At 55.8% G+C, this 15,038-nt stretch overlaps 8 protein-coding genes across 8 annotated transcripts; 4 read left to right on the top strand and 4 right to left on the bottom strand.

Moving 5' to 3' along the window:
- Nucleotides 1–2,301: 2,301 nt before the first annotated feature.
- Nucleotides 2,302–2,757, top strand: M409DRAFT_37120 (uncharacterized protein; the record flags this gene model as incomplete). The annotated part of the gene is made up of 3 exons (XM_033810673.1): nucleotides 2,302–2,403; nucleotides 2,473–2,579; nucleotides 2,637–2,757. Coding segments are annotated over 3 exons (330 nt in total), but the record flags the coding sequence as incomplete, so codon positions are not given.
- A 991-nt stretch (nucleotides 2,758–3,748) lies between these two features.
- On the top strand, nucleotides 3,749–4,957 carry M409DRAFT_68082 (uncharacterized protein; the record flags this gene model as incomplete). The annotated part of the gene is made up of 1 exon (XM_033817681.1): nucleotides 3,749–4,957. The coding sequence occupies one exon, from the start codon at nucleotides 3,749–3,751 to the stop codon at nucleotides 4,955–4,957; it is 1,209 nt and encodes a 402-aa protein (XP_033665099.1).
- Nucleotides 4,958–5,257: 300 nt separating this feature from the next.
- M409DRAFT_25551 (uncharacterized protein) lies at nucleotides 5,258–7,481 on the top strand (the record flags this gene model as incomplete). The annotated part of the gene is made up of 2 exons (XM_033807744.1): nucleotides 5,258–6,139; nucleotides 6,195–7,481. 2 exons carry the CDS (start codon nucleotides 5,258–5,260, stop codon nucleotides 7,479–7,481), a joined length of 2,169 nt encoding a protein of 722 aa, XP_033665098.1.
- Nucleotides 7,482–8,064: 583 nt separating this feature from the next.
- On the top strand, nucleotides 8,065–9,034 carry M409DRAFT_37128 (uncharacterized protein; the record flags this gene model as incomplete). The annotated part of the gene is made up of 2 exons (XM_033810675.1): nucleotides 8,065–8,429; nucleotides 8,497–9,034. The coding sequence occupies 2 exons, from the start codon at nucleotides 8,065–8,067 to the stop codon at nucleotides 9,032–9,034; spliced, it is 903 nt and encodes a 300-aa protein (XP_033665097.1).
- Nucleotides 9,035–9,226: 192 nt separating this feature from the next.
- M409DRAFT_25549 (uncharacterized protein) lies at nucleotides 9,227–10,228 on the bottom strand (the record flags this gene model as incomplete). The annotated part of the gene is made up of 1 exon (XM_033807743.1): nucleotides 9,227–10,228. The coding sequence occupies one exon, from the start codon at nucleotides 10,226–10,228 to the stop codon at nucleotides 9,227–9,229; it is 1,002 nt and encodes a 333-aa protein (XP_033665096.1).
- Nucleotides 10,229–10,666: 438 nt separating this feature from the next.
- On the bottom strand, nucleotides 10,667–11,429 carry M409DRAFT_25548 (carbohydrate esterase family 5 protein; the record flags this gene model as incomplete). The annotated part of the gene is made up of 2 exons (XM_033807742.1): nucleotides 10,667–11,028; nucleotides 11,114–11,429. 2 exons carry the CDS (start codon nucleotides 11,427–11,429, stop codon nucleotides 10,667–10,669), a joined length of 678 nt encoding a protein of 225 aa, XP_033665095.1.
- Nucleotides 11,430–11,654: 225 nt separating this feature from the next.
- On the bottom strand, nucleotides 11,655–13,076 carry M409DRAFT_68091 (glycoside hydrolase family 28 protein; the record flags this gene model as incomplete). Its single annotated transcript, XM_033817685.1, has 2 exons — nucleotides 11,655–12,906; nucleotides 12,979–13,076. The coding sequence occupies 2 exons, from the start codon at nucleotides 13,074–13,076 to the stop codon at nucleotides 11,655–11,657; spliced, it is 1,350 nt and encodes a 449-aa protein (XP_033665094.1).
- Nucleotides 13,077–13,338: 262 nt separating this feature from the next.
- On the bottom strand, nucleotides 13,339–14,448 carry M409DRAFT_68080 (uncharacterized protein; the record flags this gene model as incomplete). The annotated part of the gene is made up of 1 exon (XM_033817680.1): nucleotides 13,339–14,448. The coding sequence occupies one exon, from the start codon at nucleotides 14,446–14,448 to the stop codon at nucleotides 13,339–13,341; it is 1,110 nt and encodes a 369-aa protein (XP_033665093.1).
- Nucleotides 14,449–15,038: the final 590 nt, after the last annotated feature.

The following is a 15,038-nucleotide window of genomic DNA, read 5'->3' as shown; positions in this document are numbered from 1 at the left end:
GGCGGTCTCGGTGCATCTGGACTTTGCGAAAGTGACATGTTCGACAGCAGTCGTCGCCCAGGGAAGGAAGGGATGCCCGTGCTCGAGCCGAACGCTAGCGGTAGCGAAGGTGCGCACCTCTGGGACTGGACATTGAATGCACTTGTTACATCTGTTGAAGAGCAGGAAATGCAGTCACGACTTGCCGGCTACGAGATTGGATCCGATATAATGCGGTCTTCTGGGCCAAGACATCGGACAGAACAATGGGCCTGAGATACAGGCTGTCATTCGCCATTGGCGTGAGGTCTACGGCACCGCCAGGACGATGTGCCGGTGAGGTCGCGGTCGACGGTGGTGGTACACAGCAGATGTCTGCTGCGGCCGGTGCTGGGTACATACGTGATGTGCAGCGGTGGTTTGCTTGCTGACTGCCGTGATACGCCCAACAATATAATATACTTGTCCATGGATGGCCCCTCGCAGGCCGGTACGCCTCTGCCGGGGAGTGCTTAGCTGCCCCACGAATACCAGGATATGGAAAAGGCGATCCGGCACGCAGCAGGCGATGCGATGAGAAGGCCACGGGTACAGACCAACAGGTACAGGTGCGCATACTTTATCAGGTTGGGTTACCGCACATGCCCTACCGCTCCCGCTACTGCTGCTACCTGCAGCGCATGCACCTTCATACATACATACAGCAGCTGGCGTCGGGCATGGCGTGATTTGGCTGGCTCTGCCCGTCGTTTCGAGACGTGAAGTGCAGCAGATGCAGCAGAGTTTCGCGAAGGCACAGCCAGCGGATGCGCCTCTGCCGCTCCACCTCGCCAGACGCTTTTCCGAGGTTGCCGAACGCCTGCGTGGGAGTGGGAGTGTGGGTTGGTGAGGGTGGTGGAGGTGGTGGTTTGGGCTGTTGGACGAGATCACAGATAGTGTCGCACCCGGCATAACTCAATCTGCGACCGACAGCCATCTGCTGCAGTAGCTGCGCGACCCTCGCTGACAACTGACTTCCCCCATATTGTTTTCTCTTTCTCTCAGCCTCCAGCTGTCGTTTGTTTGATGATCCCCCACCGCGGCCCCGTTCGCGGCCTGCCCGCCGATCCCCGCCACGACACCTCGCGCTGCGCAACTCAATCCATCGAGCAGACAGCATGACGTGCCTCATCACCGCCGGCAGCAAGCAAGCAAGCAAGCAAGCGGCGGCGGCTGAGGACCAAGGAAGCTGTGCAGGCCAGCTGCTGCACCCACTGGCGCCACACGCCCACCAAAGCAGCGTCTTGCCTGTTAGCTACCGTCGGCGAGCCCAATGAGCTCCCACGCTACCCTCGCCAGCCAGTGACGAGCGGCTCGCAGTGCAGCAACGGCAGGGCAGCGAGCAAAAGGAGCGGCGTCGCCGTCTGCCATTCGCCATACGCCCGTGCTGCAGCGCCCCGCGAGCCACTCAGCGTCGCCCTGGGATCAGCATTTCTGCGCGTCTTGGATCAAGACGCCGCCGATCCTGCCGACTGCTCCATCCATGCAGCAGCCCAACCCAGCCTGTCCACTGTCTGTCCACCCCGATGCCTTGCGGCGGCGCGCTGTGTCGGCTGCGGACAGACGCCCGGTTGGCGTATGTAGGCGAGTGCAGTTGCTGGATGTAGGGTGGCCGACGGGTGACGGAGCTTGCCAGCTCGCATCGCAGCGCAGCAAAGATTGAGAGGAGGGGCTGAATCTGTCGTCGCCCCTCTACGTCTCTATCCATCCAACCAGCCCGTTCCGCCTTGTCCTGCTGCTGGTGTCTGGCTGCGCTGTGTGACACGCACGACCTGACCTGGTCCCGGTACTTGGTCTCCTCCGCGCCGCCTGTCATCCCTCTTCAGTCGCCCTCTGCCGTCCTGCCTGCCCGCCTCGAGCGACACCCTTCCCTTGCCCAGACGATCGATCCGCTGCGGTTTGTGCTCACTGCTGTGTTTGCTCGCTGGCCCCATCACTTCGGCAGCGCCTTAGTTCTCATAGCTCCAAATCGCCACGTGCGACCCTTGTTTTTGGGCTGCTGGCGCCTGCGTGCATGTGACCAGCTTTCCAAGCTTCACCATCGTCTTACTCTTTTTCGAAACACTCCATCACATCACACCCTGTGCGAGTCATCGACAAACACTGCTCTCTGCGTGCCGCCCTGCGCCCGAACGACCCAACCGCGCGTGAACCACCTGAGCGCACCTCTCATCTCTTTCATCAACCGCCGTGTGCGACGAGTGCGATTCGGTCCTTACCGATTGTGACGATCTGCGATGGCGAAACTATTCATCGGGTGCGTGACGTCTCGCCCCAGAGCCGCGCCGTCCCCAGCTGACACCAAGCAACAGCGGCCTGGCATGGCATACCGACGACCAGACGCTACGCAGCAAGTTTGAGGAGTTTGGTGCTGTCGACGAGGCGGTCCGTTCATCTCCTCCCTGTCGCATCGTGCACTCACGCCGCCGACCAACGAGCTAATTTCCTCCCCAGATCGTCGTCAAGGATCGCGATACCGGTCGCAGTCGTGGCTTCGGCTTCGTGCGATTTTCCGAGGAGGCTGCCGCCGAGTCCGCGATCTCAGCCATGAACAATGTCGAGTGAGTCGCATCCGTCGCGTGCGCCTGTGCCGTTCACCCCGCTAATCAGACCTCAAGGTTCGACGGACGCACCATCCGCGTAGACAAAGCATCTGAGCGTGGCAGCGGTGGAGGCGGTGGAGGATTTGGCGGAGGACGTGGTATGTGCGGCCCTTCTTCATCGTGCGACCATCGCTAACGTTTGCAAAGGTGGCTATGGCGGTCGCGGCGGCTATGGCGGAGGCCAAGGCGGATATGGAGGCGGCGGCGGCGGCCAGGGCTATGGTGAGTCGTACCCTTCCTCGTTGACGACCACAGCTGACCGTGAGCAGGCTACGGCGGAGGCGCAGGTGGCGGCGGCAATTGGCGTCAGGCCCCAGGAGGCGGTTACGGCGGCCAGCAAGGTTACGGCCAAGGTGTGTAGATTGGACCCATTCAGCCCGACACTCACTCACAGAATCGCAGGCGGCTACCAGCAACAAGCCAACGGCGGCGGAGGGTACGGCCAGCAGCAACAGGGCGGCGGAGGCTGGCAGTAGACTGCCTTCACCCCTCGACCTCATGGCACCGGCTAGAAAAGTTGAGAGACATGGACATTCTCCTTCGATGGAGTGCTTCAGATTGCAGCATGGATCTTGGACCTGGGACGGGGATTGCATCTTTCTTTCTTCTTCATGATGAACGCGGGTCGACTGCGGTTCAGTGTGCTGTTACGGCTCGGATTGGAATCAGGTTCTCCAAAGATACCCGATATACTTGCGGCAGACGGTAGCTGGGCAGGGAGTTTTACCCGCCTCGAATCAGACAGAGAACAGTAATGGCAGACGTCTGAAGTCGTACCCAAATGTCCACGCGATGTGAGCTTGGATGTGATGTAATGAACGAAGGGAGAAAGCCACATGTCCAAGTCTTGGGCCGGGTTCCTGACCCAGGGCATTGGAAAAGGGTGTGGGGAAGTTTTGTAGGAGCGGCCGGCGTCTCGCGTGGTGGCGGCAGCGGCAGTCTAGGATTTTTTGACTTCTCCTCCTCGTGGGCGCCCTGAACTTTTTCTCTGCCAGCCACGTCGATATCACCAGCACCGCTTGCACCATGGCCGCTCGCCCGGCGGCACGACAATAGCCTTTCGCGGCACTGCACGACGCTCTTGCATGCGACTCAACACTCAGTCACCCGCGACCGCCTCTCCCACCATGACGACGGCGCCTGGCCCGGCCCCGTTGAAGTTCACGGGCTCCAAGCACCTGATCCACCGCCTCGTGCTGGCCACCTTGACTGGCCGCGCGGTACGCATCTCGCAGATTCGCGCCTCTTCCCACACCGCCCCCGGCCTTGCACCGCACGAGGTCTCGTTCCTGCGCCTGCTGGATTCCATCACCAACGGCTCCGTCATCGAATTCTCCTACACTGGCACCACCGTGCTGTACAAGCCGGGTCTCATCACCGGCAGTGCTGCAGGCTATGGATCGGCAGGAGGAGTTGTGCGACATGAGTTGCCGGCAGACTGCACCAGAGGCGCCAGCTTCTTCATCACCCCGCTCTGCATGCTTGCGCCTTTCTCCAAGGCTCAGGTCAATGTGCTTTTCACTGGTCCAGGTGTGATAACTTCTGCGACTCCTACCGGGGATGTCTCCGTGGACACCGTCCGAACTGCAATACTGCCGCTGTACAAGAGCTTTGGGATAGAGAACAACCTCGAGCTACGCATACTCAGACGATCCAATGCAGGTCCTGGAGGAAAAGGTGGAGGAGGAGAGGTGCAGCTGGTCTTTGGACATCAGGTTAGATTGCCCAAGACCATCCACATCCTCAGTGCTGGACGCATCAAGCGCGTGAGAGGTGTAGCATATGCGATTGGGGTGGCAGGCGCGAACAACGCGCGCATGATAGAGGCTGCTCGTGGGGTCTTGAATGAGTTCGCGCCGGATACATACATCTACTCGGATGTCAGCTCTGCACCGCTCATACCTGCACCCGAGAAGAACAATGCGAATGCGAAGAAGAAGATTGGTCTGGGGTTTGGGTTGAGTCTGGTTGCAGAGTCGAACACCGGTGCACTGTACTCGGCGGATATCGCAAGTGCGCCAAGTGGAGGGGAGGTGCCGGAAGATCTGGGCAAGAGATGTGCCTTTCAGCTTCTGGAGAGTGTCGCGCAGGGTGGATGCGCCTCGCATGTCGCAGCGCCAACGATGCTCACGCTGATGGCCATGGGCAGTGAAGATGTGGGCCGTTTAGCCATAGGGAAGGAGGTGCTTGGCTCGGAGCAGGTCGTCCAACTGGCTCGAGATCTGAGGGACTTTGGCATGAGCGGGTGGGGATTGAAGGACGCCGAGGAGGAGGGAGACGCGGTTGTGAGCATTGTCGGCAGAGGGGTGGGTAATGTGGGACGAAAGATTGCATGAATGATCAATGTTTGCTGCCTGAAAAATGGAGGAGAGCCGCCCATCACATGCGTGACGCTAAGCCGCGCTACGGCCCGAGTGAATATCGCGCCGCCACACAACCGTCACCCAGCAACCTAACATCACCCGCCGACATCATGCGACACTCAACACCGACAAACATGGTCGCGTGAACTTCACCTCACGACATCATCTTGCGACAGCGACCGCAAAACACCCACTTCAAACCAACACCGCCATACCGGCGAACCATCCTCACCCGCCCACGTCGAGGCTTCACACTTTCGAATAGCCGTCGGCATGTCTGAACAAGATCGGAGGAGCAACAAGCGTGACGTCGGGAAGCGCTCATCTGAGGAGCTTCAGCAAGAAGCCGCTATGCCCCAGCCAGAGGCCATGGTTCACCCCATCAACGATCAGGATGATCAACCACACCCCGATGGCATGTCTGATGACCTACCAACATTCTCTTTCGCGAATCTTCCCAAGCTGGAGGGTATGGTCCGCCCGGGGGACACGAGTGCGAATGTGACTCAACATGCAGATGCGGCCCAGACTACAACACCCTCACCTCAAGCCCCCGCACCATTCCCACTCTCGCTACACGATGCTACAATCAAGTGTGTTTGCCCACCTGGTACAACTCGACTAGCAAAAGACACTGTCTTTGTGGGCACGAGCAAAGAGGATCCGCACTGGGTCCACCTCCCTTGCAAGCCGTACACTGTCAACGTGTCTGCCGAGACGGCAGATCAAGTCAAAGCGATTGTCAATGCTGCTGCTGGCACTTTGGATATCTCCGCGCATGTGACGCAAGTCCTGGGCCATGCTCCAAACGAGAAGCAGCGACTCTTCTTGAAGCATTTCACCTCGACATTCCACTGCGATGGGCCATGCGAAGACCCAAAGCCACGGTCACAATTCTTGCTTTGCAAGAAGTGTTGTGCCTGGCAGCACAAGCCATGCATGCTGTACGGAGATCCGCAGGATCGCGGTGGTCCGGTCTGCAACCGCTGCTACCTGAGCTTCTTGCTCCATCGCGATGAGATCATCGAGTGGCAGAGGAAGCGCCTTCTCTTGGCCGTGAAGGAGGGATGGATCTACCTCAGCAACCCCGAGAACTACCATCAAGAATGGCGTCGTGCCTGGATTCGGCGTTGGCTGGCTCGTTTCTTCGAACATGTAAGACGCGCTAGCAATTCCCCTTTTCTTGAAGTCCATGCTGACAGATGCGCAGAATCAAGTTGTTTTCCACAAGTACAACGTCGCCAGGAAGAAGGCAGAACGCCTTGCAGCTGCTCAGGCGTACTACAGCAGAGTCAGAGTCATGCCGCAAGTCGCAAAGACCCCAGCAACACAAGCTCAATCTGCTGTCACCCAGGGAGATGGTGGTCAGACCCAGCGGCAGAAGTCAGTCCGCAAGCAGCCCGAGCGGAAGAAGTCCTCATCTAAAGCGAGCGTGGCCGAGGCCGACGACGATCAGATGGAGGATGCTGAAGGGGTCGATGCGGGTGATAGCGACGAAATTGTGGTTGCAAGCACCGCAAAGAACAAGGCGAAGAGCGCACAGTCCAAAGCAAAGCCACCACCTGGCCCTGTACGTTCCACGACAAAGAAAGCAGGCGGAAAGCGTCAAGCCTCGTCTTTTTTGTCTCCGTCACCGCTCGCCAAGAAGAAGAAGCCCGAGATGAAGTCGCGTGCGCCCAGAAAGTCTGCACCATCGTTTGTCAATCTTGTCGGCTCTGATGATGATGGGGACGATGAGGATGAAGGCGACGAGGAACAAGCGCCGGACAAAACGATTTTGCAGCAACCAGACCGCCGCCGCACCGGAGCTTCTGACAAGCCCGCGATCTCTTGCCGTTGTCCTGGCAAGGCTCCAACCCGAAAAGACTGCTTCAAGTGCAGAGACTGTGGTATCTACCAGCACTACGCTTGTGCCACCGACGTCCAAGACGGGCTGTCTGTGGTGTGCAACTTCTGCCACGTCCGCTCCCCTGGGCAGTCGCCAGACCCTCCACCAAGTCGTCCACCGTTGCCAGCGCCAGCATCGGTCAAGCAACTACCAAAGCCAAAGCCGTCATCCTCCAAGCCGACCCCAGCACCTCCACAGCAGGCAGTGCAACCCGCCCAGCAGTATGATCCAGCGCTGCAAGAGGAGGTGAATCACCTGTGCGCTACCGTCCTTTGGCGCGAGTACTGCTCCATTCCCATACCTGACGAAGACGAGCCTACAACGAACCCAGCTTCTGGTTGCGCCTCTCCTGCCTGGCTGACCGAATGTCAAGCTCGCCTCATGAGCCTCCTCACCGCAGCTGGTCAAGAGAAGACTTCTACTTACCTCCGCCCTGCACTGGCTGCCTGGCCACGGCAGAATCATCTGATCACGAGGGCGCTGCGTGACTTGGCACTCGAGGAGATCATGCATGGCTCTTTCATGAGGAAGAGGAAGGAGCTAGGCCTTTTGCTGGAAGTGCTGGGACTGGACGAGAAGGGATCTGTGTGGAAGGGAAGCAAGGGCTGAGTAATGGAGAGGATTGGATTTGACTTTTTGGAGAGGTTCGTTCTGGGAGATTCATTCTCGCAGCCTCGTTCTAACGAGGCGGATTGGGAATCTGGGGCCTCGGTCTCGGGTGAAGCGTTGGACTATGCATTTGGATACGATTCGCGTAGCGCCGTTCTGTTTCCTACTTACGTTGGAGACGCACTGCGAACATTAGTCAGTTGATTGATAGAGAAAAGTTGTTGTCGTCAAAGTCCGATCGGACCTGCCTGAAGTCATCCGTGGATGTCATTGTGGCATTCGTGACATCGCAGAAGGCGATCACTAATCGCAGGAAATCGCAAAAAGGCCGGTCGCTGACTACTCTGCACTTCCTCCCAGTGTGAGGGTTTGACATTAACAATCTCAGAGAACAGGTCGTCGAACATACTAGCAGAGTTGATGCAGTAGTGCAATGTGAAAGTGTTTTGGTGGGCACAGCAATGGATACAAAAAGGAGCAGCAAGCCTGCTCCACTTCCCAGCATGTTCAGCACGAGAATTCAAGATCGAGACAGAGTCGACTCAGTCTCCACGCAAAGAAGCACGAATGAAGCACCGCCAACATGACTACCCACCAGACCGCCAAGACACAATACATACAGTCCAAGGACATCACTTATGCGTATCGCCAGTTCGGCCCCAAGAGCAATGACGGCCTCGTCCCCTTACTCTTCCTCCACCACTTCCGTGCTTCCATGGATTGGTGGGACCCCCTCCTAATCAACAGCATTGCCGCCCACAGACCTGTGATCCTCTTCGATAATGCTGGTGTTGGAAAGAGTCGTGGTAAAGTTGACTCCTCGGTCAAGGACATGGCAAGCCATGCTCTGGATTTCTTGAAGCTGCTGGGTATCAACGAAGTTGATGTGCTTGGCTTCAGCATGGGAGGGTTTATCGCGCAGATTTTGGCGTTGGAGGCGCCGAAAGGGTGAGTGGTCGGGTGCGGCCCAGTCACATTGAAATCAACTCCGCTGACGAACATGTGTTTTTAATAGCTTGATCCGACGTCTCATCATCGCCGGCTCGAGCCCCAGCTGGGGTTCAGGCGTCGAACAGCGCGATGAAGCAAGATCTCAAGAGATCAACGCAAATGCAGCCGGCGCCGAGGCCAAACCTGAGAACATGCAAAAGCTCTTCTTTTACGACAGCGAGTCTAGCCACGCCGCAGCCAGAGCCTACTGGTCCCGCATCCACGAACGCACAAAGGAAACCAGCGGCGAAGAACGCACCGAGCTTGTCTCCTGGCAATACGCCGACGGCGGCGAGGGTCTGCAGAATATGGCGAATGCGTTGGGGCGTTGGAGTTCAGAAGAGCAGCGAGCCGAAGGTAGTTTCGATCGTCTGGCCGAAGTGAAAGTTCCGGTTTTGATTGGGCAGGGAAAAGATGACTTTACGATTTCGACGGTGAATAGTTTTGTGCTTCAGCAGAAACTCCCGGATGCCAGGTTGAAGATTTGGCCGGATTCTGGGCATGGGTTCTTGTTCCAGTTCGCGGAGGAGTTTGCGGGTGATGTGGTGAGGTTCTTGAGTTAGAACATGGCCATGTTGGTGAAGTCAGTGTTCGAGGGCAGTAGTTGGTGTGTGTGCTTTTTGACAAAGAACTTACATCTTAGATAATTGGAGTCAATTTTCTTTATTTACATTCTTATCGTAAAGACAGCCGGCGGCTTACAAAAGAGGACTGTTTGAAGATAATATCAAGCATATTCCAACTTTGTGATCTGCTCATATAGTCAAAATAATCTTCCCTCGTTTGGTTGATCTCCCACTGGCGACTTCATACGCCTCTTGTACCTTCTCGATGGGATACGTTGCCGACACAAACGTTTTCAATGTACCTGCTTCGAGAAATGCGGCAACCTGCGTGAGATCTTCTTGCGACGACCACACGATGAACCAGATCGCCTTGACGTCCTGCCGGGAGGTTGGCTGAAGTTCTTTGACGAAGTCATAGCTGGCAGAGTCTACTGACACTAGTGTTGCGTTGGGGGCCGCGAGGGGCCATATCTTGGAAAGTACTTCTCCTCCCACTGTGTCCACGGCTACGTCGTAGACCGCACTTCGGGCCCAGAGCTGGCTATACTCCACCACTTCGCTCGCTCCGAGACTTTTGAGAAAGTCCTCGTTCCTTGCGTTGGATGTGCTCGCAGCGATGACATGGCATCCAGCCAATGCAGCCAACTGCACGAGAAAGATGCCAACATTTCCAGACGCACCTATGATGAGGACGTTGGTACCTTTGGCTGTTGCAGACCCGTTCGAGGACGGTGCTGCAATTCCGCCTTTGTGGAACAACGCCTGCCACGCCGTCAAAGCGCTCAAGGGCACGCTTGCAGCTTCCTCGAATCCAACATGAGGAGGCTTCCTCGCAATCTCCCCTTTCTCAGCATCGACGAGAGCGTACTGTGCCCAGGCTCCACCATGATCTGCATTGATCATACCAAATACATTGTCACCGGGCTTCAATTCCGAAGAGTTCTCATCGACGACTGCTTCAACCACGCCGGCGAAATCGTTTCCAGGTGTGAGATATTCTTTTGCGAGCATCTCGGGCCAGGTGAGCGTGTCGCGGACCAGCGTCGTAGCTTTGACTCGTACCAGGACATCGCCGGGCTTGGAGGGCTTGGGGATGGGTATGTTGCTGTCGAGATGCAGCGCTGAGGACGGAGCTGGGTTCTCGGGACCCCAGGGTTTCGATGGGTTGGGGTGGATGCGGACTGCTTGCATTGTGAAGTGACGAACCATAGTAAGTCTGTGTAGTCTTTTGATGTGGAACATGAGAATGCCATGACACTGGGTGTCTCGAATTATTTGTACGAAATAGTTCCGTAGCTCGTTGAGAATTTTGGGAGCGAGCGGAAAGCATGAAGTTTGCTATTTCCTTTTTGGGAACTTGAGTGCGAGCAGAGCTACAAATGAGTCGAGATGTTTTGTGGCAATAGGAAAGACACGGAACGACGTCAGCTTGTTCAGGCTGTCGTCTGGGAATTCTTCGAAAGTCTCCTAAGAGACGAATCCACGGACGTTATAGGTGCTAGTCTCACATGGACAGCACTCGAGAGATCGACTGCTAGCAAACTTCAGCATTAATGGCCTCTAATGAGCATGTGCAGCTTCGTAGCAGTGCCCATTCTCAATTGGACAGGATGCATTCCCAATCTAACATCAGGAAAGCATCTCCACCAGAAACTCCCTCCCACATTCTTGCACGCTCTTACTGAAACCATAGAAAAAGTGACTCGGACTGAACAAAGTCCCCAAATCGTATCCACTGCAGACTGGATCATCCGTAAAGCAGATATCCCTCACCTTACCCGTCGCGTACCACGCATCAGGAATCGTATAGTTCGCCGTAGGCAGGAGGACACCACTGGCGCCTGCGGTGCTGGTCCCGCAGTCTTCGTCGACGTTGCCCGCTTTGTTTGGGCGGTGGTATGGGTTGCCGACGAGGACGATGGCTTCGATTGATTGACCCTGAGCACTCGTGGGCGAGAAGGCTTGGAGGACTTCGTTGGTTACTGTTGCGCCTAGGGAGGTGTAAGTAATCGATGTTCCGTACAACATGGACTGATAAAACATCCTGCAAGGAGGGATCTTCTCGGGATATCATACCTTGCGAGTACCCCAACAAAGCGTACCTCTGCTCAGGACATGACTGCAGACCTTGTTGGATCTCATTTCCAATATCACTCGATCCAATAAAGGTAGTCTGCTGAGTGAGGTCTGGCGCAGCAGGATAGACCGTATCGTAACGGACGCCGTTCGGAAGGGCCGCCAGGACATCTGAAATCATGCCCCTGAAGCCGATTGATTCTCCTTGTGGCTCACCGGTTCCATGTGTGTTGATGAGCACGTAGTCATGGCAAGCGGCGTGAACTGGAATGCAGTTGGCGAGCAAAATCGCGAGAAGGAGTGCGACAGTATTCATTCTGTTGTGTGCAGATTTATTGTACTTGATTCTCAAATATCCATGATGACCGCCCGGCCACTTTTAGGGCCTTGGACCCGTGATTTTGAAGATCTGCAGCAGCGACACATACCTTCCGTATTTGGGCAATTAAAATACGAGTTGGCGAAGCTGCATAAGATCAGCAGAGCTAACAAGTCGGGCTGTGCCCGAGGAGGTGGGTGTGCAGACGCCACCCATCTCTCTTTACCGCGACAGGGTAGTGTTGCATCGGAGACCCTCTAGATTCACCACATTGTCACACGTAACCTTGGTGCTCCCATTCTTTGCAGAGGTCAAGAATGCATCTCGTATCTCAATATCTCGACATGGCATCGCCGCGCTGCAATTCAAGGCAATCGCCACGTCGCCGCTGACGAAGCCTTGTACATGTTCAAAGTGCAAGTCCCCGAACTCGAGCGTGCTGGTATCACAGTAGTTTGCTTGGTCGGCTACCTTGAAGTAGCACTTGTTGATGGAGATGGCGTTTGTGGTGTTGTGGACCGTCAGGTTGGTGAATGTCACGTTCGCGACAGAGCCTGTTCCTCCACCGCCTCCTTGCGGTGGCTCGCCTTCCGAGACACCGACCCAGGATTTGAAGTAGGCTCCTCCCGAGACATTTGCGCCGCCGAGGATGGGGCTCACTGCTTGAGCAACGGTGATATTTTCCGCCCAAACGGAGTGAATGTAGTCAGGCGAGTCAGGATATTGGCCCAACGACCCGAATGCGACACCTCCACCGACACAGGTGAGATTGCGGAACGTCAAGTTGGTGCTGTTACCCTTCGGCGCCAGGCAGTCGTCACCGCCGTGGAAGAGCCAGTCGGCGGCAGTGAGGTTATCCACACGGAGTGTGTCCAAGCCGTCTATATTTGTCTCGTAGTTTGAAGAATTGCCATTGGGATCGGTGTTCGTGCCGTTGATGTAAATACCTCGCAGCTCGATGTTGCTGCTATCCTGCACCATGAAAGACCAAAACTGTGGCTGCCATATGGAGAAGTCTTCCACAAGCACATTGGACGAATTGTAGAGAGATAGCGCAATTGGACGGCCAAACTGATTGCTGTGTCCCGCAGCACGTGTCATCCACGCCTGGCCATTCCCGTCGATACCGCCCTGTCTCCACCCGCCACCAGTGACAATCACATCATGGCCCTCGACGATCCACGCTGTGGACTGATTCTGAAACTCCACGCGGAAGGAATTTCCGATCCAGTACAAAAGATCGGGCGTGAACGAGAGCGTGCCGAGGATCTCCAAGCGTACGTTATCCAGTTTCATGTACATTCGCCTCGAGATGGTGTACACGAAGGGCGCTGGAAGCGTGATGACACTGTTGCGAGCACATTTCTGGGTGGCCGCGAGTATCTGAGATGAGTCGTCTCTTCCCCAGCCGTATGGTGTGACGATACAATGTCGAGATTGAGATGGAAGGTGAGCTGATGAGAGGTTGGCTTGACTCTTGTGTCCAAGATATGGGTAAGAGCAATTGTTGGAGAGCGGTAGGGTAGTCGGTGCCGAGAATACTGACTTTGTAGCGGCCTCTGGAAAATGTATCACGGTTCGATCGTGCCCATAAACCGTGATCAGGAGGGTAAAGCAGACCACAAACCACGAGAAAGGTAGCATATTTGTGTATGGGTGACGAGCTTCAACGAGGTAATTAAAAATTTGTTGAAGCGTTTGAACTCGTGAGATCTGCAAATGTCAGGCCTTCGTCGAAGAATTTCGTCCGTCATTGATGGCCTCCAGCAGGGTTCTTTCCGGACATTTTATGCCACGAATAGCAAATCCCGAGCTGCCCCACGTGCTGGTCGTCCCGAGTAATCGCCTCGTGTAGCTTGACTTGATAATCGAGAGCAGTAAGACCTATGTCTGCGCTTCTCCAGTATCATGTCAATCCTACGTGCGCCTTTTCAAAGCCAGCGGGAAGTCTGAAGCCAGGAGGCAGGTTGTACTGTCCACGACAGCCACCACTAGTGCAGCCTTGCAAGTTGCATCGGCCGTAGAGGCGACAATAGCAATCTGGGGCGGAAGGGCATGCTTGAGCGTTCAGTTGGTCGAGGCTTATGGGACTGCGGGCATCTTGCATGAACAAGATGTGCCAGACATAGGAAATGATCCTTCCTGCCACTCTGTCGTCCAAAGGTGCAGTTCCTTGACCATGGCCGCCGTCGAGTAGCCACTGTCTCAGTGCAACATATTCAGCTCGTGAATGCTGCCAGATGTGCTGTGGCGATACAACGAACTGCGCGCAGCACTGTGAACGTACGGCATCGAAGCGGCCTAAAAGGACTTGCTCATTCGGCTTTCCCCCTCCAAACAAGGTCACCAAGGCGTCTGAAAGAGCCACGTCGGAGACTGCGCGGGCATCCCAGGGTTGCAAGCGCGCTTTGAAGACGGTCTCGAGGCTTCGTTGCGGGACAGACTCCTTTGCCGAGCATGTACTTGCGCTCCAGTCGCATCGTAGGTTGTGGTATCCGTACGGCTTCAGAGCATTCGACACATTGAGAGATGACAGCAGATCGAGGTTGTCATATTCTGGCTGATCGTTGTGCCATTGGTACCTAGCTCCATGGATAAAGACCGCGCCAGCTGCCGGTATGTTCTCGTAGTTGTCGGCAAGGAATGTCAAAAAGACCATGGCTTCATGGCCTCTGTTCGCAGGGACTTGCAGATGATATGAGGCCCTGTCCTTTGCATCATCGACGGTGTAGACGCATAGATGATACTTTTTCTCGAGTGGTTTCAACCACGCCGAGTCGCCATCGGCTGCTACTCTAGAGATCACGAGCGCTGGCTTTCTTGTTTGTGACAAGCCCGGGCAAGCTCCTCTGGCTTCTGGTAGAGATCTTGCCGCCGATTTGTAGCGGACGGTATTCCAGTCAAAAACGCGGTCCTGCGAGGATGATCCAAGGTTTATGAAGAGGACGAGGCAAAGCGCGCCGGCGAAGAAGGCAATATTGGCCAAGCCAAGATACTTGCGTGTCACCCTCCTCATCTGCCGAACGATGATGGCGGAATGATGAAGAGACTGTCAATGATGTTGCTGCCATGTCTACGTGACAAGGTCTCCGGGCGGCTTGTTGTAGATCCTTCCGGCAGTCCGCGGCAACATGGTGAGAACTCAGAGGCGCGTTCTGCACTCCACAGCCGAAGTTTCGTCGGCCGAAGTGCCCTTGCCCAACGTCAAACGACTGATAAGGGGCCTCGACGATTCGTGTCTGCTTCTCCTATACTTGTATTCCTTCTATCTGGGTCAAGGAGAGGATGGTATGTCTGCTGCGAATTGCCGTTGGTAGACCGCAAAGGCATCCTTGCAACGCTGTTATCCGGGGCATCCATGCGATCGTGCTATGAGCGCCACAGTCCCAGGCCGGCTGAAATGCTATGCATACAGGATGGCGAGTTTGAAAGAAGTGCTGGTTCTGATGGATACGACGTGGAGCCGGGCATGCGTACAGCTCGCTGAGAAGGCACCTTCCCATTGTCGGTGGCCGCAAGCATGACGGCCATCAATCGCCATTCCGGAAGGCTCGTTTGCGATGCGACGAGCGTGTTGGAAGATGTTCAAGAAGAGAAGACGAAGTG

Source organism: Zasmidium cellare (genome assembly GCF_010093935.1).
Source record: "Zasmidium cellare ATCC 36951 unplaced genomic scaffold M409scaffold_27, whole genome shotgun sequence".
NCBI lineage: Eukaryota > Fungi > Ascomycota > Dothideomycetes > Mycosphaerellales > Mycosphaerellaceae > Zasmidium > Zasmidium cellare.
The sequence above is the reverse complement of the archived record's forward strand: the minus strand, read 5'-3'. Positions and strand labels throughout refer to the sequence as shown.